General features: G+C 37.6%; 1 protein-coding gene across 2 annotated transcripts in view; it reads right to left on the bottom strand.

The window, feature by feature from the left end:
- The window catches only part of SPOCK1 (SPARC (osteonectin), cwcv and kazal like domains proteoglycan 1), a 269899-nt gene that overhangs the window by 166443 nt on the left and 79607 nt on the right, over window positions 1-23849 (bottom strand). For both annotated transcript variants that reach the window (XM_051631488.1, XM_051631487.1), the window contains exon 3: window positions 16816-16861. In XM_051631488.1, the coding sequence (XP_051487448.1) occupies window positions 16816-16861 (46 nt within the window). The remainder of the gene's footprint in view (window positions 1-16815; window positions 16862-23849) is intronic.

The raw sequence follows: 23849 nt of genomic DNA, 5'->3' as shown, positions 1-23849 counted from the left end.
AAAAAAGGTGGAATTATCAAGGAGGGATGACCAATGAACAGTATATTCCCATGCTTACAGTCAGAATTGTTGGTTTTGGAATCACAGACCAGCAAGACCAAGGGAATGGAAGAGTTTACTACCCTCTTCAGACCCATAACAGTGCATGATATATGGGGTAAAAAAAGTGGGAAGAGGAATGATAAAGATTTAATTAGTCTCCCTTGATAATATCCTAAATTTTTTACAGTTCCAGTTGCATGTGCACTGGACTGTATAATTAAGATCTTAACACACACATATCCTCCAATGTCCATATGCCCTGGAAGTAAGGAACCAGGAGCCATAAAGCATCTGGTGTGGTCCCTGGAAAACAACTCTGCAACTCTTCATGATAGAAACTGTGTTACCACTTTTATATCTGAGGAGGATGTAACAAGAATCTCTTTCAAACTATCTGGCTTAACTGGAAAGAACAGAATGTAAAAGTGCCATTTGAAATCCCACTGCAAATCATTCTTGCTACTCTGATCCTGCCTGTTTGCAAAACCAGCACCAAATACATTCACCTTGATTCCCACATGCACAGATTGTTCCACACACCCAGAAACTCTCAGGCATGTGCACAGGTGTGCCATTCTATACAGAAGATGATCTTCTAGTTCCTAAATGCTTGGTTTCTTGTTATCTGCTGTCAAGAATTTGAGATGTCCCATTTTGATCAGTTGAGGAGGCTACTAAGGCAAGTAATGGATCTGTGTGGAACAGCTAACAGATCTGGGGTTCAGATGAACAAGCAAAAAAACTGCAAAAAGGGAAATTCAGGTTACAATTCTAATGGATAAGAGTGCCAGGGGAGAGTACCAGGAGAAATTACTGAGGAGACCATGGAGTGTCCTGCACTGAAGGTCTTCTCAAACATGTTGAATTACTGTCAGGAATGATGCAGATATGGCTGATGCTGCCCTGCGGGAAGGAGTGGATTAGTTAACTCCCTGAGAGTCTCTTGAGATAACCTCACCATGTCATTTCCAAAGCTTTGCAAGTTTAGGAGACTGAGGAAGTGATGAACTAATTATTTATGTGAAAATGTGCTGATAGGATGACATATCTACTAAACTAAGATTTTGCTAGATTTATAGTTCGTTCCCTGTCATTTTCATCTCTAGCAGATGAGGTGTGAAATTGCTTCAGTAGAAGGAGGCAGCACATAACAGCACCAGGCAGCTTTCCGAAGAGCTGAACTACGACTGTCAAACCTTGGGATCATCCTGAGCTCATCACTACCTCTGGATCTGCAGGTTCTTCTTTATGACATATTTACTAGAAAACTGGAAGTCAGAGATCTGCTCATGTGCTCATTTTTCAATGGTTGGACTACTGATATTTTTTCAGTCTCTGCTACGAAGCCATCCCCTAGGAAACAGCACTGAATGGCAAAACTACAAAATAGGAACATGCACAATCCTCCTGCTTCATGTGCTTTATTCTCTTTGAAACTTCTTTCAAAAATATGGTCTTATAGTTCATAAATATTTGAAGAATGAGGCCAGATACCTCAGACACCATCTTATCATTCCCAGCTTAGCCCGCTTCTGCTAAAATAAATATACTCACACACATATGAGAGAGACAAGGCTACCAGAGTTCTGGTAACTGCTCAGAAGACCGTCTCCAGCAGCGCAGATGAGGAGATCTGAGGCACTGTTGTGGCTATTGTGTGAAGGGAGGACAAGAGATGAGAAAATGGCTTCCTAATCCCTCAAAAGGTTTAGATATTTCTACCAACATTATCAACATGGCTTTTGCATCTTGCCAGGGGAAAAACGGGCTTAATCCACTGCCCAAGACAAGCAATCCACCTTGATTTTAAAAGGAGAAACTAATCTGGCCCTAATTTATTCAACAATTCTCAAAATATACAATGTCTATATATATGCACATGATACCAGTAGCCAGATTTACATCAGAATGATTGAAAAAAAGAAATATCTGCAAAGCATGCATTTTTCATCCAAGTAATGCAGGCCTAAACTAAACTTAAATCACTGTAACTTCACCAAGGAGCCTGCACATAACTGAGGGCAGAATTTGACACTGATGTAGTTCTGCCTTTGTGTTCTACCTCAGTAATCCGTATTAAATCTATTTGTCATACATGTTTTCCAGTTTTAGAAGCTTAAAGGAATTTTTATTACTTCTTCCTCTCTCCCCAAAGAAAAAAAGGATGCAAAGAAATTAGTGAATCCAGAGTTAATGTCCAACTTTAATAGCCAAGATAGGGCAATTATAATTAATTAAAATAAATTCCATTCACCACACATATCCACACCCTAGGCTTTTTATGTCTCAGACACATCATGTAAATTCACACCACTCAATGGAAAATAAATGCTACAACTAATTTTTATTAAAATACTCTTTAATTCACATCTACCATAATTGAAATATGCGACAAAACATTGTTATTAGCTCCTTACTACAGACCATGCAAAGATTTTAATGAACTTTTTTATTTAGTCAGCATGTTGAAAACTAATTTTTCAAACTATGTTCTTATCATTGAGGAAATTGTCTACATAGGAGAATGGCATCTATAATTATTCAGTGCCTTAAAAAAAAGCCTGCTTATGAATATTTCAGACTTAAATTTTTAATAGTTTCCGTTTGAAACATCTAATTGTGCCAATGTACTTGAGAAACACATGGGTGGATACCCAAATAGAACTTAATGTAGACATCTCAAAAATTATTATCAGTGTTCTCATATAAAAAACCTGTGCTCCAGACATACCTTTAAATCTTCCTTTCTTGGCCTCTCCACCCCATAGGAAGCAACATTTCCACCTTATACTACCTTGCTCCAGCAACCTCCTGAAACCCCAACCCTTCTTTTGCTGAATATTAATTAAAAGTGAGATAAAAACTTTATATCTTGGGGCCTGGTGAGTCTGGCTTCAGTATTTTAATTCAAAACAATAATTTTTAATTTAAAAGCTGCATGGAGATCACAGAATTCCAGTTCTTTCAGAAAAGCAAGCAAAGGACCCTTTCCTCTTAGCTAGATTGACAAAACAGCATAGTAATGGACAGGTGAAAGTCAGCTGTGCCAAAGGACTGTCACACAGAGAATCCGTTATTAAACTGATTGCTTTTCAAAGACTCAAACATCATCTACTACACACTTCACTTTCACTTCTCTCAGCTCTCTCTTCCTCATCTCTTCCCAACTCAAAGGAAAACAGTAAAAGTAACAATATCATAAATTTCCAGTTCCTGCAGCCTTCACTCCAAAACACCTTTTTCTCACAGCCTATATGGCGCTTTGCCATATTCTTAGCTGCGTAATCTTCAAATGCTCTGGCTTTCACAAGGATGATACAAATGCTTAGAGGGGTGTGTTCCAGGAGAATCCTGCTGGTAAGGGACACCTGTCACAGCTATTTCATGTCACACATTTCCTCAGAAGTGGCCTGAACCAGCACACTGTGAGCACCACCAATGGCAAGAGCAAAGTCAAAGAAAGTGGACCAGTCACCAAGGAAGTGCTGTCTTTCCAATCCTATACCTAAGGGAACTAAAGAATTTTTGGGGATACTCAGAGGGAAGAGACACTGGAAGGAAGCCAGAAGAAAGGGGAATGCAAGAAACTTAAAATAATGGAGGGCCCTGCACCAGGACTGTGCACAACATGGTTGGTACCACTATGCTGATCCACCTGACTCTTCTGGACCACAGCATCCCTCCTGTGGAACAGGAAAGTCATGTAATGAATCACACTAGTAACCTGCACTTCTCTTCTGAATTGCACCATCTCTTCCACAAAACACAGAGGTAGTTTCAGTCATAAAATTCACTCAATCTGAGCTTCATAATCAGGACAGGATCCTCACAGATTTAGCAACCATTGTGCTTTTGACTTGTTCTTCTCTGGGGATGATGAGATCACAATGTCTAGAACAGGTTCCTGTATGTATCTTGCTTTCCCTGACAGGATCTGTGCAGTGCCTGATTCCATCAAACTTTAGCCTTCTAAAGGTTACTTTGTCTTAGCCAGACCTCAGCATGTCATCCATTCTATTACCTAATCTGAAACCCTTATTTCAGTGTCTGCTAAAAAGACAAAGTAGACAATTACCTCAGGCAAGACACCTGGCTTTCAGATTACTGCATAGATAAGTTAAGCATCTATGTTCTATTTAAAAGTGCAGCCTGTGAAAAGAAATGTGTTTGTTGCATCATTATAAAAACAGCATATATAGCTCTCAACTGCATTCCTCCTTTTGCTCCCTCTCTGCATCCACTAGAGAGTTGGCCTCTCTCTCTTCTTACATCTCAAACCTTAATTTTTTTTTTTTTCAGTTTTGAAAAATGAAGTAGCTGATTGACTGATACAAACAGGCCTATTTCCAAATCATACCAACAGCTCCATCTGTCAAAAAGTTCATCTCCGATGCAATTTCAAGAGCTGAGCTATCTGCACTAGGTGTTTGCAATGGTTCCATACATCAAGCATGCTACACACAAATGCAGTGAGAATAACAGGGGATACAACTTCCTATACAAAGGCAAGGGAAAGCAAAGTAATAGAAACTGAAAGGAGATAAAATGTTTTGTAGGTAGCGGAGCACCAGCTGATAGCAATTTCTCTTTCGAGCCACAGTACAGGTAATTTATTTATAGGCATTGGAAAAATGTTATTGGCACAGTCCAGTGTAGGAAAATACACTGGAAATGCCACTTTATGAAAAAACAGCTCAGAAGGAGAAACATAAAGAAAATGAAAAATGTTTGCCTAAATATCAAGTCACTTGCAACAAAAGAATGATGAAGCCAGAAGGAAAGTTTAGCAATTAAGAGTGAAAAGAGCCAAGTAGAGCCTAGACTGGCACATAGCAATGGCATATATAGAAGTTCTTTTGAGGAAGTATCTAAAGATGAAAAGTAATAACTCTTGATCTTTGTGAACTAAATTATCAAGACCAATATATGTATGTTTCTGATGCTGTGACATAATTTTGTTAAGATCTTCCTGGTATTTTTCAGAGACACTGGTGCATTTCATGGTTTTACTTACACATGGCTTTTTATGGGTTTATTTGGATATTTCAAATGGCTTGATCTGTGTAAAAGTTGTCAGCCCAAGTGGACATTCAGACACACAGGATGTTTTCTTACTATGCTAGCAAGAAAACAAAACACAACAAACAAACAACAGGAAAATAAAAATAAAAAAGAAGAAAAAAAATAACCAAAAGAACAAAAAAGATGTGGTTGCTAAGAAGCTTTCTGTATCTAGCATCAAAGTCAGATTTTAGCTGACACTCATCCCAGTGTGCAATTTGAAGGGTTAGAAGCAGCACTCTTCCCCTTGGTGCACGGTGCATTCAGAAGGACCAGACCTGAAGATCAGCAGCCTGACAATCTCCCATGACTTAAGAAAACCCTCACATAATTAAGCACAGGCTTTGTAAAAGCTCAAGACTATCAAAGTAACTTGGGCTTATTGAAGCAAGGAATTGTGGAAGACAGAAGGTTAACAAAGACAAGCATTTGGCTTTTGGCTGTATAAATAAATGGCTTTCAGCTGGATATTGTCTGTTGCTATTCACCCCAGCCAAGGGGTGCTGAGAAGCTTACATTTTAAAAGGGCACATCTCCTTGAAAAACTAGATAAAAATCTAATGCCTTTCGAAGGGCATACTGCAGATGATCATCATTTCATCTTGTTCCACATGGATGTCAGGCAAATTCTAGAAAAAACAGGAGGGAAGGAGAGGAGGAAGTACCTTGGCAACTACAGAAGAAAGGACATTTGCACATCTGCCATTAACGTCAAGGATCCAAGGTGGTGATGACTGGTAAAATCAAAGATGGAAATGTTGCTCGTAGAACTTCACTATTATCTCCTTTGAGATAGCTAAATATAATCTGGATTTTAAGGATAAATAGGTCCTCTGGGTTAGAGTGAATTTACTATAAAGGAAAAAAAAAAACAAGCCACAAACTGTGCTAGAACTCAGAACAGAATTAAAAACTCATGGTTACCTTTTTTCAGCCAACAGTGATTCCTTAGGTAGCTTTATGGTCCACTTAGAGAGAAGCAGACACACTTTTTTGTATGTCTGTATTTAACACTATGAGAAGAAAGTGTTCTTCCCTTTCCCAGTTTGCAGACTTCTGCAGCTTGTGTCAGCAACTTTTTCTTTCTTGGTTTTAAATTCAAAAGATCATTACAAAGGTCCTCACTGAAGAGAGAAACAGGTTCAGATGCTGCAGCATTCATAGCATTTGCATTTACAGATGATTACAGGCATTTTTTGATTTTTTTTTGTACCTCAGCAATTAAAAGAAAGGAGAAACTCCATGAACACACTGATATATCACATGAAAATAATTACAATAATGCTTACTTACATTGCACTAAAGTTTGCTGTAATATGCAGTGTGTAATGATCCCTAGGATTGCTTATCATTTATCACAGAGTTCAGTTTATCTGTCATTAAGGACAAAATGGCAAGTGAGGGACTAAGTGAATCAATCACTCAGTTTATAAATTAAAGCTATCCCAGGAACAGAACCCACTCATGCTGGAGACTTAATTCTACTGTCTTGCTTTATGGTTAAAGTGAACTTGATGGTTCCAGATTCTGGGGCAGCACTTCATCTCCGTGTCTCCCTCTTGTACAGCTAAGGAGGCACTGGGAGGACACACATTTAAGATGATGATGCTGTTTCCTAATCTTCCCTAGGTAAAACAGATCTAATCCTCAAACCCAGGTTTCGTGAAGGACAGTGGAAGAAAAATTCTGGTTTTCAGATATAGTCCCTGCACTTTAAAGGCAATGTACATAGAGTCAACAAGACCTTTAAAGAAAGCTGTTGGGCAACAACTGACAACAGAGACACAAGGTCCATTGATATATTGCAACCAGGGGACACCAAGAGAAAAGACAGAACATGATTAAATGACTAAACAATCCTTACCATACTGACACTAATTTTTGATGTACTATACTTAGGGAACTTTTTAGTGCGAACACCACCAGAATACAGGCAAAAACTTGTTTTATTCATCTTGCAGTGTACTGCCTAGCATCATTTTGTAGTTTTAAAGAACCTTTTCAAAGTACCAAGGACTGCAAAGCTTGAACACAAGCAACTTGACTAGAGCAGAAATATTATGCAAATATCTTTAATCTGAATTTAAAAAAAACAGGAGGAAAAATAGCTGTGATCCAATTAGGGGGTTGATGACCTGGGCACTTTGGTTTTTAGAACAAAGAGATCTATTTCCTAAATGCACACACATTCCCATGTTTTATCTAATGAATTAAGAGAGAATAATTAAATTATTTTCATCCAAATCTTAAACCTTCTGGTTAGAACATGATCTTTATTCCTGCCTGGACAAAAAACCAAACAACAAACACTAACACCCAAATGCTGAAACATCCATAGAAAGTCCTCCTGACTCTATAATAGAAAGGAAGTGAGAAAGGGAGATGCAGTCAGAGAAAATGGGCTGCTTTTCACCAGCCCTTGTGACAATCATTGTTAGTTTCTGCCTCGAAGTTTTATACATTGCTCCCATCAAATGAGAACCTGCATTTTTTCAGGTGGTGCCAACATGTCTGTCAAGAATATGTATGCATTTGTTTTCCTTTCTGTGCTTTGGTTGGAAATCTATTTTAAGAAATACCTCCTTCAGCATTTCTGCTGTGCTTTCAATAGAATTACCTGGTTCCCATTTATCCAAATAAACTCCCAGAATCACAGCACTAGAATGGCAGTTTTGGGAAGGATGCTCATTCCATTCCCCATCTCCATATCTAGGTTAGTTACCAGTGTGGCATTATCTGCAAGACATTTACCTAACATGTTTCAGAATGCCTTTAAAAACAGAGACTCCACATCCTCTTGAAAATACCTTTCCCAATGCTTGAGTATTGCTGTCATTCCAAAGACTAAAATTAATCTTCTTTGCTGCAACATAAAGATATTTCCCCTCTTATCCATGATGGACAGAGAACAATGCTTCCACTTTGCAGTTAATTTTCTGTATTTCAGAATAGGACTTGTTCATTGGTTTGGTTTTATATTGTTGTTTTGGGTTTTTTCTCTCCACAGAAAAAGGGCCCCTCTCCTTTAGTCTTTCTTTGCAGAGTATTTTTTCTGCAACTCTGATTATATCTGTTACTTTTCTCTGGGTACCTGCCAGTTGATCCATGCTATTCCAGAAGCCTGGTACTCAAATCTGGACAATATATTCCAGCCAAGGTCTTACTGGTGCTGACCAGAGCCTAAGGATTACTCATAGTCACACTATGCCAGGACAACATTTGCCTTTTTTGCAACAGAATGACATTGGTGACTCATGATCAATTTGTAATCCATTGTAATCCCCTACCTTTTTCTCTGAATTTATTACTATCCAATTGTTTTTCATCCTGTTCTGTGCAGAGGATTATTCTTACCTAAGAACTCTGCATCCACCCAGACTGAACTCTCAGATAATTTCTTAAACTTCCTCAGGCAACTGTGAATTTTGTTGCTGTGTTACATTTAATAACCATACTGATTTCAATATCTACAATTTAATGAAAATGGTGAATAATACTGGACACAAAACAGATCCCAGAGGAACCCCACTCATTTGATCTTCCTGGCCTGACATTGAGCCATGGGCTGTTACTACCAGAATGTAGTTTTCTAACTGATTTTGTATCCACTTTATAATTATTTCTTATAGACAATATTTTTTTTTAACTTGCTAATAAGACAACACTGGAAGCCAATGTCAAGAGCTAAAGTCAAGATACGTGACACTGCAAACTTATCCCTGAGTCTCAAGGCTTGTAAGTGTCACAGAAGACAATCAGTTTAGTTTGATGTGCACACCAGCTTTATTCACCCTCTTATCTTCTGGATGCTAACAAACATTTGTTTTCATATTTATTCCAGTACTTTTTTTTTCCAGGATTTCAGCTTCAAGTCACAGGATAGAATTTCCAATTTTATTCTTTTCTCTAACTTTTTTAAAAAAGCAGGCTGCTTGTCCTTTCCCAGCCTTCTACAATTTCAGAAAGTCTCAGTAATAACTACTAGTATCTCTAAAATTGCATCAGCAAATTCATGTAAAGATTAGATCAATTTCAGCTGATTTGCAAACATCTAGTTTACTCAAACCTATTCTTTCCCTAATCCAGAATCTCACACTTCAGTTGCAGATATTTATTCCATAGCCACCTGGGCACAGCTGACCTTCAAATTGAAAGCCAAAGCCAAGACATGTAACAATGCTTCGGCCTTCTCAGCAATGCCTTGATTTTAGCATTTCCACTGAGCAGTGAGCCACCAGTTTTCTTCATTTTTCTCTTCCTTCTAAAACACTTGTAAAACACTGTAATTCTTAAATCCTTTCGTAAGCATCTCATTTTGTACTTGGCTTTCTGAGTTTGGGGGCACCATTTGCACTCCAAGAGTTCAGCCTAGCTGCACTTTCTTAACTTCGCACCATTGAGGTCCCTAAAAGCCCTGTCATTAACCAAGCTTTTGGCTAGTTGGTGTTTCTGCCCTCAAAGATGAGGAAATGCCAGTTTTCTTTATTTTTCTTCCTTGAATTTCAGCCTCACTAATTCTCAATTTACTGAAATCTGATTTTGAAATAACATGTCTCTATTTTTATATTTTCTTCCTGAAACTAGTGCACAGTGAATTTTTATAGCCATTGTCACTCTGACTTCTAATTTTATTCTCTACAGGAGTTCCTGTTTTTCAATTACAATCAAATGACACTTAGTAATCACTTCTTAACTCACAAGCATGTAAGCAAGTTTAAATTCTGTGCAAAATACTCTTCTGACTGGCTAGTGATTTAAAAGTCATTCTGTTGTGCAGTATAAATCTAGTGCCATGCCATCCAATATTGAAGTCAAATAATGTTTCAAAGCTGGAGACTTTGCCTCTGATTGGTTTGGCCATGTTAAATCAGAATACAAAACAAAGCAGCTAGTTTGAGCAATACCCTGGGCTCTGTCTTGTAGTAAATAAGGAGGGAAGCTTTGCAGACATGTATTTTCCAAGCCAACTTCAGTTTTAAAAGTTTAGGTGGGTTTCCAAAAATGAACTCCTATGCACTGAAGCTAAGCAAAGAGGAGGAGACCCTTGCTCACTAAGGGAGGTCAATGAGAGCAGGGCTGGGCTCTGTGATATTCCAGAAATTTACTAACTTCACTGGGAGCTGGATGAGCATGGGGAGAATGAAATTCCCTTTTAAAATCATGTCTGCTTCCCAGTGAGTGAAGTAAGAGATATTAAAAGAAAGCCAGCACCATTACCGACAAAAGTGTTCCTCAAGTGCTAATAACATTCTAGATAAGCAACCTATCAATCATTGTCTCAGTTCACAGCACATCAGCCATAGCCCATAACAGGGTCCCCATCTCTGTCATTTCTGATGTCATATTTGATGACAAAATTGGTTGCTTACAAGCTTATAAGGAATTCTATATTATGCTTCTAGCACATGAAGACAACCACATACATCTGCTTGGAGGATATAAGCAGCTATATGTGCCTGAAATGCACTTGATGGGAGATCACATATTGCATGTGCTGCATCTCAGCTACAGGTTCCTGGTGATTTGGTTAGCATGTTTTAAAATTGTACTGATTTACTGAGGATTTACAAACATAATTCATATGCAGTTGTCCTGTGAATAAGCCTCTCAAACTAATTCAACCACAGTAAAAAAATAAATTGCACAATAAGTTATTCAATTGAAATCTGCCATCTGAGGCACAGTAATAGAAAACATTTATTATAAAACTAACATATATTTGTGGCTAGAGATGTGTACAGTATTAAACAACTCTTTGAAAGGAATTTATTCAGGCTTTTCTGAAGGAACATCTTAACTGGGCTAACTGAAAATTACATGTTAAAAAAAATAATTGTAGGTTCTATGATTTTCATGCTGCATCACAGGCTTCTCATTATCACCCTTTTTGTTTTGGAAGGCCTGTGTATTTTAGGCACAGCTGCAGGAAGCCATTTCTGGAGCCTGGATTTGCCAGTTAGACACTGGAAAAACACAGGTTCCATGCAGAAGGAGAAGAAGCACGGATACCAATACATCCCGCTCTAGATAGAAAGCTCTAAATTGGACAAATTCACTTCCATGGGGCTGCTGGACTGTGAAAGGCATAGGCTATGCTATGTTTCTAGACAGTCCCTTTGCCTCAGTGCAGGAGGGAGGGTCAGGATAGGAGTCTTGGGCCAGCTCAGTCCACTGCAAGCATCCAACAGTGTTACAATCAAAATAGGAAGAGTGAAACTTGCATCTAACTTGAGCAGACAATTCTAAGGTTCAGTGGATGGCTTAATGCACAGATCTGGGGAAAAGTTCAGCACTACAACAGGATCAGGCTTTTCTCCCCCACTCTTATGCTGCTCTTCAGTAGCTTTGCTGTTAATAATAATGGCAGCTCAATGGTCTAAACATTCCTGGGTTCAGAGCTTATGTATCTGCAATACAAAGTGCATCCCATTGCTTCCACAGTTCCTATGGGAAGCGATGCCTTAAAGGAAGCCATATGGCAAAGAAATTGGACACCATTCCAAATTGTTTCCAGCAACTTTAAACCTAAAAAAATTGCACTTTTCATTTGTGGATCTCACCATAAAACTTAGTATCATTTTTCTGACTGTAGAAGAATTACTACAGCTAATAAGAGGTGGCTTTTAGCAGAAATTCTCAACTAACTAAACTTTTTTAATTAACACTTTTCACTTATAATAATATATATCAAGTCTTAATGGTTAATTTTCTGACAAATCTAAGTAGTTGCAGAGTATCAGATACATTTAATTACCATAAAAAAATCTCTGACTTGAGAATCTTAGTTAAACTTTTTCCCCGATTCTCTTTTTTCTCCTTTGTTTCTCCCATGTAGATGGAGAAGACCAGGAAAGTACGGCAAGTTAGCTGTGAAGCTCCTTAAGAACTCTCAAATGACCTTGTCAGAAAAAAAAGAAAATTAAAAAAAAAGTGAACCCTTTGATTCATATTTTAAAATCCTGACTAACCTGCCCCTTCTGGCTTCTGCAGCTGTGGCAGAATTGAGTTCAATATTAATGACTAGCAATCATTTTTCAGGCTATATGCTCTCCTGCCTTCTGCAGGCCAAACGCCTCGTTAGCTTGGCTCAGGCAGTAAGATGCTCACCTTTGTGTTGGTTTCTCCTGGGTTCAGGATGAAGAAAAGACTGGGCTGGTAGTGAGGCTAAAAATAAATTCTCATCACTCAAGTACTCTCTGGGATGCTGCTGAACCATTCAGGTTGACTTCCCTTGAAAAGGTGTGTTATGCAAAGATACCTTGTGGGATTCTCTGGGGGTTGTTTCAGTGAAAACTGTGTGTGCTTTTATACATGAGGTATTTCTCTTCCTGAGCCTTACGTGCAGAGATCTCTCTGTGTGTTGCTAGCAGAAAGCAGACAGCTCGATTACACTGTCATTGTTTGTAAATGCATAATTAAATAATAAATCTGCTGAAAAAAACCACAACAAAACCCTTAAGTTTTATCTTTTAAGGAAAGAATATAGAGTTGCTTGGATCCAGCAGAGTCTTTCTTAAAACATGCAAATCAAGTCAAACTGCTGATATTCAAAACCTCTGGGCTGGTTTGTAAAGCTGTTAAACATACTGAACCTCCAGCTCCCCTTGCAAGATCTCTTCTGGCAGGTACTAGACACCTTCAGTTACTTTTAATCCTGCCCTCCCAGCACCTTTATGGTGCTTCTACACTCTGGCTTCCAGAGAAAGACTTCATAATTAGAATATTCAAACACAATTTAAAATTGAGAAATAGATTTTACACATTAAAATATTTTAAATCTGTCCCAAAGAGAGGGACACAAGTTAGCTTTAGCTTAGCAATGATAGACTCAGCTTTCCTATACAACTCAGGGAGAAAGACAGTTGTCTACTTTCATTCACCCACTGGAGAAGATTTTTCTCTTCAGTCACTGTAGGAAGAACCTTGGTGCTCTGAGGTTAAAATTGGCCTTTGGGATATTTCAAAATAACAACTGTGTGGTGAGAACACTGAGCTGCTACTGAGTTCACAGGAGCAAGATAGGGCTCCTTACCAGGGGATCTGCACAGGCTCTCTGGATGCAAGATCCCAAAGAATACAAAACAAAAAGATAGAAGAAGCTCCAAAAACATGCAAGAACATAGAGGGCATTTAAACACCCAAATACCAAAAGGAACAACATTGACAAAAACGTCAGGGGAGGGAGGATGGAGAAGTAAAGACTAAAGATGGATTAACCAATTTTCTTGCAGCTTGCACTGCATAAAGGGTCTAGGACAAATCCTTCTGACTATTCTTTGTTCTCTGCATGGAAAGTGACAGAAATTAATCTTGTGGTGGAAAACACCTGAAAAAGAAAAAAACATTCCTTCCTGCATCTCAGCACTTCCTATTTAAATGCTATACACATACATAGTATGTATACATTTATACACATATATGTATCTATAAAATGAGGATTAGTCTGGTCAGCCTCTGATTCATAAGGCCCAAAGCAGCAACATGCTGTGATTTCTCTTCATTTTGTGGGTGACAACAACATGGGGCCCAGAGGCTAAAGACTCCCATGCTTCATGTATATGTAACTAAACTAAGCAACAGCTTTCTAAGTTGAGTTTTTGTGTAGGAAATCTCTTTAGAAAGGTATGAATGGCTGTTTTGGTCATTCTAGTCAGCCAGAAATAGTGACATCTTTGTCAAAAATAAAGACCAATTGGCCAGAGAAAATCCTTTTGTAAGATCTAAATGTGACAAGAGGAGGGCACAGATCTCTGTGCAGGGGGATCATGCACAGACTGCACCACCTCATCTGTACTCTGAAGACAGACTAGACAGACTAGAGTCTAGACTAGTCTAGGAGAAATTTTACACTGAAAGAGAAATGATCCTTCTCTTTGTAAAGAGACAGGAATCTTCAACAGATGTACGACTGTTTGTATCACTTCAAGGTATCCGTGTGTGATTTTAGAGTCTAAAATGATTTGGTTTTGCCCAGAGTCAGACATCTCAGTAACACAATGAACAAGACAGTTTTAAAGCATGTCAGGTCAAAATTTTTTTTTGCAATATTTTGCCATGATTTACCTTTTGTTTTTTTTTTTGTCTTGGGATGACAGAGGGTCGTGAGGCCTCTGAAAGTGGTAGAATCATAAGCTCCATTTGAAGTCAATAGGATTTGTAATCCTAAATCCCTGAAATGCCTTTGACAATTCCTCAGTGGGTATCTGGCTTGAAAAAAACATCATCTTCCCCTTTCCTTTGGCACCACAGTTCCATTTCCATAAAGACAGAGAATCTATACTCTTCAGCTCTAACATGTATAAGCCCCCAATGATATTCCTGTGAGCTTCCTACAGACAATGCAAGGAACACGTTTGGCAACGAAATACAGGAATAGAGGTAAAGTGAAAATTTCAAAAGCACCTTCAGAGACTTCCAATGTATTTTCTCCCTAAACACTTCAGTAGTTTTGAAGATTCAAATCTCTGACCAGCAAAGCTGATCACTTTTATGACTCCTGTTTGTAAAATAAATGACTGCCAAAGCTCCAATTGAAAGCAACTAAAGAACACGTTATGGTTTAATCTCCTCCGCTGTTGTGTCATTTATCTAGTTACTTCTTCATTCATTTGTTCATGCCTTTCTTTCTCCTTCTTAACTAATTCACTCCTTTTCCTCATTTCTGATGTGATTCACAAGTAGAATTTTGTAGTATTTGATTTCCAGAGGCATAAAAATGTTTTTCTGTAACATATTTTGACTTTCTTTTTTAAGCAGTTATTAAAAATGTAGTAACTAATTAAAGATTTGGGCATCTCCTGCAATTATGTCACACTGATATAATCTACTATTCTGTAACCATTATCCACTGGTTACATCCCAGTGACCCTAGAGATAAGTCATACTTGGAGAAGGCCATGGAATTTCCAACTTCTTGCTTGCCTTTGGGTAACACACTGTGACTGTTTCACCATGACTTTTTTTTTTTTTTAAACAAAATTAAAAACTACCTGCCCACTCAATAATTTGCCTAATCAATTTGCTTGCAGGAATAAGTTTTCTGAATGTAAAGTCACAAAAATTTGATATCCAAACAGCCACTTCACATTCTTAGGGGCAATGGAAGTATCACACTCTGATTTGAACACAGGATCTGAAGGAGAGGAGGACTGTGCAATGGATCTACATGACTGAAATTAATTTCTATTGTGGCTACTATGTATCCAATAATTCCTTTCTAAATGACTTTAGGATAACATCTTTTGATATCCCTACAATTTTCAGAGCAGAACTAGATCAAAATTCATAGAATAACATTTTGAATAAAATCCTAGGACACTGCTGTTCTGCAATTTAAAGGCATGGTGCTGAATAACAAACCAAAGCTAGTGAAAGAAATCCAGGATCCTTAAAATGCCCCAAGCAATGGAAAAAGTCTACCATTTACCTGTGATTTTACAGCTCAAACCCCTTCACCTCATATGTGTTCTCAAGCAAGAGTTAGATGAGCTTCACTGAACATTACAACAGGAAAAATGAGCAACTGTCAAACAGAAGTGAACGGATCTGTGCTTTATACTGTGTGGTGTTATCCTCCACAAATCAAAAAACTGATCACTGGTTCCACCAAATTGAAAGAAGCTGTGCAAAATGTAATTTTTAACATTTGTCCTGAAAAAAAACACATTCTAGAGACTTTCAGAAATAGTAAAATGTAAGAGCCACATGGTTTCACATTACACTTTTGGAGGGTGCTCTTGTATGGAGCAATAGATCCTTAGCATCAGAGTGGCATATATACCAAATAGCAAGGTTAAAATACAATATTCTGATTTTAAGGACAAAATTATGGCACGCTACCAGCTTGCACTACTTTTCTATCCATCTTTCAGGTGATGGACTGCTGAGATTTCTTTGCATACAGTGTTTTCTACTCTTAACTCTCAAAAACAATCCGCCATACATAGCAACAGTGTTTCCAACCATGTTCAGGTCTGGGATTTGGCATGAACTACTCTTACCATCCTATCTGAAAAGCTGGTTGCTAGCTATGAACACCAAGCAGGGAATGCATGGAGTTGCTATCTGAGAACTCTTTTGAATTAAATAAATATCAAGTTCTTTTTCCTGGCGTGTCTGGTGTTTAAAGTGCTATCCAGGACACAAAAAACAGAGTATCTTTAATTGCTTTTTCCTTGGGTGGCTGGCCTGGTAACTGTTGAAGTATTGCCAGAACTTAACAAATCACCAAGACAAAGTACAAAATGTCATTCACAGAATCTGTATCCGTATCACCAGCATACAAACAAGACATTTATTCTGAAAACCAGCCCTAAAATTCATACATTATAACTGACTTCATAGAATCGGCCCCTGGAGTGTCAAGAAAAGCAGTAATGACATTTTAGACCTTATTATGAAAATGTACATGAAGATACTTGTTTTCAAATTGCATGTTAGACTGAAATTCATGGCTACAGAGAACCTTTTTAAGCGTATATATAACTATTGAATATGAACTGGAAAGGATGGGGATTAAGATAGGTGGCTGAAAAATACAGAGATGAGTCAAACTCTTACACATAAACCACCTCAAGCTGTGACTAAATTGGGAGTGAGATGTAAGTAGGAATGTAGCTCCACTAATGCATGGGACAGATGGAGGAAGGCATAAACTATAGGGACATATCACAAAATAGCAGAAGACAACCAGAAAATACGTACTAACTTTACCTTGATCAAAAGGCTTGTTTGGATTCCAGTTTCTGAAATAATCATCCTAAATGGGAAGGAAAAAAAAATGCCTGAGAAAACATACAAGTCTTTTCAGCACAATTTTACATAACCAAACTACAAGTGGATAAACTCATCTTTTGATCCTAACATATTTAGTTCAAATCAGATAAAAGTCTCAACAGACTATGTCCTAAGGAGTAGCAAATGCAGGTTAGAAATGTCAGAATAAAACACTCCTTGGATTCAGCACCTCAAATTTTTCTCCTAGAATTTTTTTCAAAGTATGCCAGTTATTAAATATTTTCTGATAATGCTGTATGATTTTGTATCAGTCTACAACTTCTGGTAAGAAAGACAAGAGCATATTGTTCAGATAACATAACAAGATCCACACCATCCTGGTGTGGTGGAAGGTCTGCAAAGACAATTTAAAAAGTTATTTTCATGTGGACACACAGAAATCCCAATGTAAATGTACAGAAATACAGCAATAATTTAATAAACATTATAATAAAGGTACAACAACATCCAGGAACGCAGGGAATGCTTTTGTTACTGTTCTCACTATTAAACTTTAAAAATCTTCCTAAATCTGATGCAAAGATATTATTCTGCTGTGAGACTTGTGGTTCTGTTTTACATAATTCTGATTGGACTTTCAATGGAGACGGCAATAACTGTCAGAGTGCCTGGCCAAATGATTATTCTCTTGCAAACAAGCCTCTCCACAGAAAAAATGGAAAACTCTTCTGTGTGTTAATTTGTATTCTATATGTGTAGCCAATATTTACCTGAAGGCAAAGTTTCCCCCACCTGAGTGCCATCACCACTAGTCCTGAAGAACTGGGACTCAAACCCAGCTGTTATGTTTAGTTTCAGTATATTCTGTCTGTCTTGTGAGGAAGTGATAACAACAGAATAATGTATTTGAAAGGAGGAAGCATGGAAGGTTTCTATAACAGTGGGATATTTTTCTGTATATTAATCTTTATTTCCTTTTTAATATATCTGGTACTCTATATTCATTCCTTGAGGGTTGCTGATAAAGAGATGTCTTTGTCAAGCTGTCCAGGATGTCCTAGATTTTTTTTTTCTGCTAGGGGTAACTCAACACCCATCACTCACCAAATTATTTCTTCCATAGGGCTTTGTTTCCCATTTCCCTCCAGTACACTGAATTTCACATGCTCTCATGCTATCCAATCACCCTAACCTGGCACATTTTGGAAACCGGGAAGGAAGTGTGTCTCACTTTCTGGGTTCAGACCAGCCTCACAGAACAGTTCTCACAGAACATCAGGAGATGCTCCTCACAGCAGCAGTTCCTTTCAGAGCAGTCCAGCCAGCATGAGGACCAGTAAACACTGACACTTCCAGCATGGAGAGTTGCAGCCAGTTCTCCCAGTCCTCTGCCTGCTCCGAGGGCAGAGTAGGATGGGCGTATTCCCCCAGAATGAAGGGGGCTGGATGTCATGCTGCACCACTATCAGGAGAAAATGTATTTTCTTTCTCCAAGTATATTCTTGCTCGGTGTCTGTACTGATTTCATGGACAGTGACAGTGTTCCACAACAACAGCAATTATTATTAACCATACTTTTTTTCAGATATGTTGAAAGTATCTTTGCTTTTTGTTCAGAAATAGAGGGCTTGGCAGCAGAAATAGAATCACAAACTTGTCTTTGAATTCTGCAGCTTTGTTAAGACAAAAAAACCCTCATTGTCATATAGTGCATTGCAATTGTCTGTAAAGTACAGCTAAATTCACCAAGCACTAATCACTTTCATGTGTTGGGTTTTAAGCTTTTTGATCAGAATATTATTTTTACAGCAACAAAAATATTCTTTTTTTGCCTGCTTACATTTTTTCCTAGGTGTTGATTTGCTGCTGGGTTTTCAGCTCAGAAACTGCTAAATAATTCAAACCCTAAGAAAGATTTCTTACGCTGTTGGCATATGGAACCAGGTTTGAAATAAGGATTGGAAAGGAGTTTATCTCAATTTCAGTGTCAAAGGAATATTTTACAGAAAATATACCTTCCTCACAAAAAACTCTACAAATCACCCAACTCTTCTGTAAGCTTATTTCTTCTCCTTTTCTCCTTTATGCCCACCTGTTTAATATTCCTTTTTGAGAACTGAAACTACATTTATTTTAGAATATGCCTAAAACCATTGTATGATAATACAGGAAAATACACAAGAAAAAAATATGGAAAAAGCCCTAAGAAGTAGAATAGAGAAAACTTTTGAGATTTTCAATTTATAGAACTCATTATTATTTATAGGCATAACTAATGACTATACACATAGCTGTGATACATTAGAATAGTATTGACAATAGCAGTTCAAAATATTTCCTGTCACCTGGACAACAGAAAATACAGCACTAGAGCTTCACTTCAGCATTGAGAGCAGCAAGAACTGTAACTGAATGGTTATGGCACTGTAAAGGTGAAAATCACCCTGTAGATATGGCTGAGCAGACACCCTATGTCTCATTTAAATACCACCTAAAGTTCTGACTTGAAAAATGGACAGGGCTTTGTATGAGTACTCTGCAAGGTGCTGAAATTTATACATTAATTTGAAGTGACTTCTGTTAGGAGGAGGAACTCTTCACATCTCTGAATGGGTACCATCATTGCACTGTACCTTCTCCCAGCAGAAAACCAGCAGGCTGAGATAGCACCATACAGTGCCTAAACATAATACTGATTTCCAGGTGTGTATCAGTCAATATAACATACAATCAGCTTGATTAAAGAGATTTAACATTCCCATTCAATGAAACACCTTCTTGACAAAATGACTGCACAGAAATCTGTGTGTTTCAGAGCTTTCTACTAGGACAGGTACTGATGAGCTTAAAATATCTATGCTGTAACATAAGAAACTTTTATGTCATTTTAATATAAACATGTTAATAAACTGATATTAACACATTAATTATTAACATGTATCAATATATTTAACTTGTAACAATATTAACAGTTGGTCATAAGAGTTTAAAGTATAATATGAATTATGATATGTTGTAAATAATTTTATTCACTCTATGGATATTTACAAGTTAAAAGTGAAAAACCTACCTCAACTTCCTGAATAGGTAAGCATTATAAATGAGAAAAGAAAAAAATAATGAAATAAACCAATATAAAAATATGTTAACATTAATCATTTTTCTCCTAGGCAGCCTGCTTAATGTGAAATCACTTATTTCAGATGACCTTCACCTCTAAATGAAATAATTCTGTCTCTTTCTTTTCTGACCTTTCCACCTTTGCTGTCATGCCTCAGTTTTCACCTGCTGCTCTAGCAGCCAAACCCCATTCTTTTAGCACATTTCTCTCTCGTAGAGCAACACAAATGCACTTTCATTTCCTTTTGGCTGACAAAAAACACCTGGAAGTGATTTTCCACATACTCATCTGCGACATACCTGATTTAAGAGATTATTTATTTATTTCCTAGCTGACTTAAAAGACTATTTATTGGATGGACATTTCAACACAATAGGTGATAGCTACTGAGAATTATCTGTGATGAACAAATATTTTAAAATATCTTCTTCCTTGCATAGAATTCACACTTGGAAGGTTTTGCCTGTGGTTCAGTGGCTGCATTTGACTAAGTCAATCTTTTAATTAACTGAAGGGACTCTGCACACCTAAAATCATGCATGAAAAGACAAGAATTGATACAGCAAACCAAGACCGGATCCGACTCCCTTAGCTCAACCCAGCGTTACATAAATGTGGCATATTGGCTTGCCCTTCCCACACAGCCAGGAATAAATGTGAACCCCAAACTCCAGAAGTTGCCTGTCCCTCTCCCGGACCACAAACACATTGTAGGGAATGGTACAGAGCTTACAGCAAGTCCTGTGACTCACTCAACAGCTCATCATTGACACCCACTGACCTAATTCAAGGGTGAGACTGGAGATAGGAGCTCTCTTTTCAGTTCTGTACCTCTTAATCACTTAGCAGCATGGAATCCTATTTCAAGATTTTACCCTCAGGAAATTTAACTGAGAAAGAAGTTATGATCAAATGAAAAAAATAAAATTAGAAAAGCAAATATAAATTGCTAGACTTGGGCCTTGAATCCTTATTGCATTTTTATTCTTTTGATTTGAGCAAACAAGATATGGGATGAAACACATTTTGAAGTGATTTAAATCCGTTTTGCTGTATCATGCTTAATAAATTATTGTTTCTTGACAAGAGAAAAATATTCTTTTATCACTCAATACACAGCTGTCAAATCCAGCCACCTTAGATTGATATGCCATCAACAAAGTCAATCATATGGTAAACTAAGCATGCAAAAGGCATATTAAAAAGTGCTAGTTTAAAAGCTCACTAAAGCTTTCCTGCCTTCTTACAGGCAGAACTATAAAAAATCTCATTCATCAGAATTCATAAATTAGGTTCTGATTTGCTAAAAAAAAAAATCAATAAAAATCAAACCTTGTGTCTGGCACAATTTCCTGTTAGTCATGTAAGAAAAGTTAGCAAATATAATAGACCCTAACACTGGTACATTGATATATGACTGCTCTTCTCTCCTGTTACCCTCCATATCACAAAAGCAATCAAATTGAAAACCTGAAAATAGTGGTACAACCAGATTTATCCTCTTTTCCCCTCACCAATTAAGAAAGTAAATAACAACTTCCTGTCCTCCTGAAATTTAAGTATTTAAGTTATTCCCACCAAACCTACTCTACTGTCACATTTTGGTACAGTTATTACCTGAAGCTTGGTATTTTGGAAGAGTTAATGAAGCATGGTTTATTGAACACATGAGCACACTCTACACTTTATTTACTTGTCAAAAAGAAGCTCTTGCAAGATGCTCTTGTTTATAAATAGAGCCAAACATTAGCTAAATGGGTGCATAAATATTTATATTTTGTTGCATTAATCAAGCTTATGAGTTATTTGTATGAATCAAGCAAATAGGAAATGATGACTGAAAATCTGCACAGAAACCCCCCTTCTTTTGTATCTTTCAGGAGGAGCCCAGTTCAGTTTCCTCCCCAAGGCCTGGGAAGACCACACTGAGCTGGAGGAGCCTGCAGGGTACACAGCCATCATGAAAAACCAATCACAGATCCTTCCAGAAGATATTCTTATGCAAAAGCATAACCCAAGGACTATCAGATACTCTTTTGGAGGTAAATCTTCATTCCCAGATCCTCCCAGCCAACAAGAGCTTACATTTCTAAGTATCTCCAGGAGGGATGTCTATTACCACTGGTTTGCAGCCTGCTTAGTATTTTGCTCTTCCATCCTCAATCTATGATTAAACCTTTTACCCTCATAAAGACCAGCTGGGAAAAGTGGCAATTACCAGCTCATTGTTTTTTTAAAATTAACTCCAAAAAGATGCAGCTGCATTTTCTGCCTTCCTACCTTGCAGTACAGAAGATCATTCCAACACTGAGCAGTGTGAAAGCACCAGCTGCTGCTTGCTGAAGTACTATGCTAGCCTGTACCATAAATATCTCCCTCAAGGCTTATTGTCTGCTTTAAGCAAATAGTTTGTGTCAGCAAATTACACAATATTTATTTATTTAAGAGGAAGAGAAAATATTTTACCCACCGAGTACCTCAGTGAATAAAGATTTCCCAACGGTAGCTGGTTCCCAGTCTGCATTAGTGTCAAGAGCTGACTCCAGCCTCTAAGCACATCAAGACATCTCTAACTACCTCTGAGATCTCTCCTGGGAATCAGAGAACATGCCTCCAAAGAGGATGCTTTTGTTTAGTGCATTAGTAGTGCTTGTGCTGGGGATCTTTCATTTTAAATTTGGTAGGAGAAACCTTTGAAAGGTTTCCCAGAAAGGCCAAGAATGTAGGGGGTTACTTGAAGAACTGGCAATGGTGAGTGGTGAAATTGGAAGAAACCACTTTGGGCTGAAGTACCACATGTAATGAAAGGTCTGAGGATGTCAGGAACTGTCTAAAATACTGTGGCTAAGTCATTAATAAAAATCTAATTAAATGTTTTAGCCTGGAATGAAACGGTATAAAGGATTCACACTGGACTCATATATAATGCTGAATACCTGCCTATTAATAATGGTATTAAATACATAAGTACTCATATATTTATAACATAGAAAACATCCTTGTGCATGTATAACAATGTCCCATGAGACTCAAAATCTCTGCACGTGTACTTATTGTTCTACTCCCACTAACATGTAAAAGAATTTCTTCTGCTTAGTATAGCACAGAATGTTGTTTGGTTGGTGTTGTTGCTTTTTTTGGTTGTGTTTTTGTGTGTGTGTGTGTGGTTTTTTGTTTGTTTCTTTCTTTCTTATTTTCATAACTCAAAAGGGGTTTTTGGTTGGCTGTTTTGGGGTTTTTTTTGTTTGTTTATTTTTGGTGCTAAATCAAATAAGCAAGATTTGTCAGCCCTTTTGTACTGGAAGTTTCCATAGGCAATACTAAGAAAGCAGAGGCTTTATTTACCCACAACCACAATGATTCATTGGGGTGGCAAAACTTTCAGAAATGAAATTTTAAAATTTGAAAAAAGTTTGAAAAGTCAGTTACCACTGAGCCCACATCAGCCAGAATAAAAGTTCCCATTCTTTAGAATTTAATCATACAGCCTTTTACACAGAAGTCTTCCAGCAGCTCAGTTGTTGCTTTTTTTGTCTGTTTTGGTGTTTTTAATAAAAAGACAAATATAGTAAGAATTAAAAATACTTCTTAAAAAAACCCAAACCCACTATTTATCTATAAGAAAGAGGCCAGAGGGTATGTCTACAATGTTGAGGGCAAACAGATACTCATTTACTCTGTTTGTGCTGCAAGCAGTTGGAACAGGGGCCAGCTCAGAGCCAGAAGCACAGCACTGGGCCGTTATACACAGCTGATATATTTGGGTGGTTGGAACAATCATACAACTGCCTACACTAGCTTGTGTTGAAATACCTAAAATTGAAAAAAAAAAAATTAAAAAGCCTTGTTTTGATTTTTTTTTTTTGGTGGGTCTTTTTAATACACTAAC

The sequence above is a fragment of the Apus apus genome, chromosome 13, assembly GCF_020740795.1.
Source record: "Apus apus isolate bApuApu2 chromosome 13, bApuApu2.pri.cur, whole genome shotgun sequence".
Taxonomy (NCBI): domain Eukaryota; kingdom Metazoa; phylum Chordata; class Aves; order Apodiformes; family Apodidae; genus Apus; species Apus apus.
The sequence above is the reverse complement of the archived record's forward strand: the minus strand, read 5'-3'. Positions and strand labels throughout refer to the sequence as shown.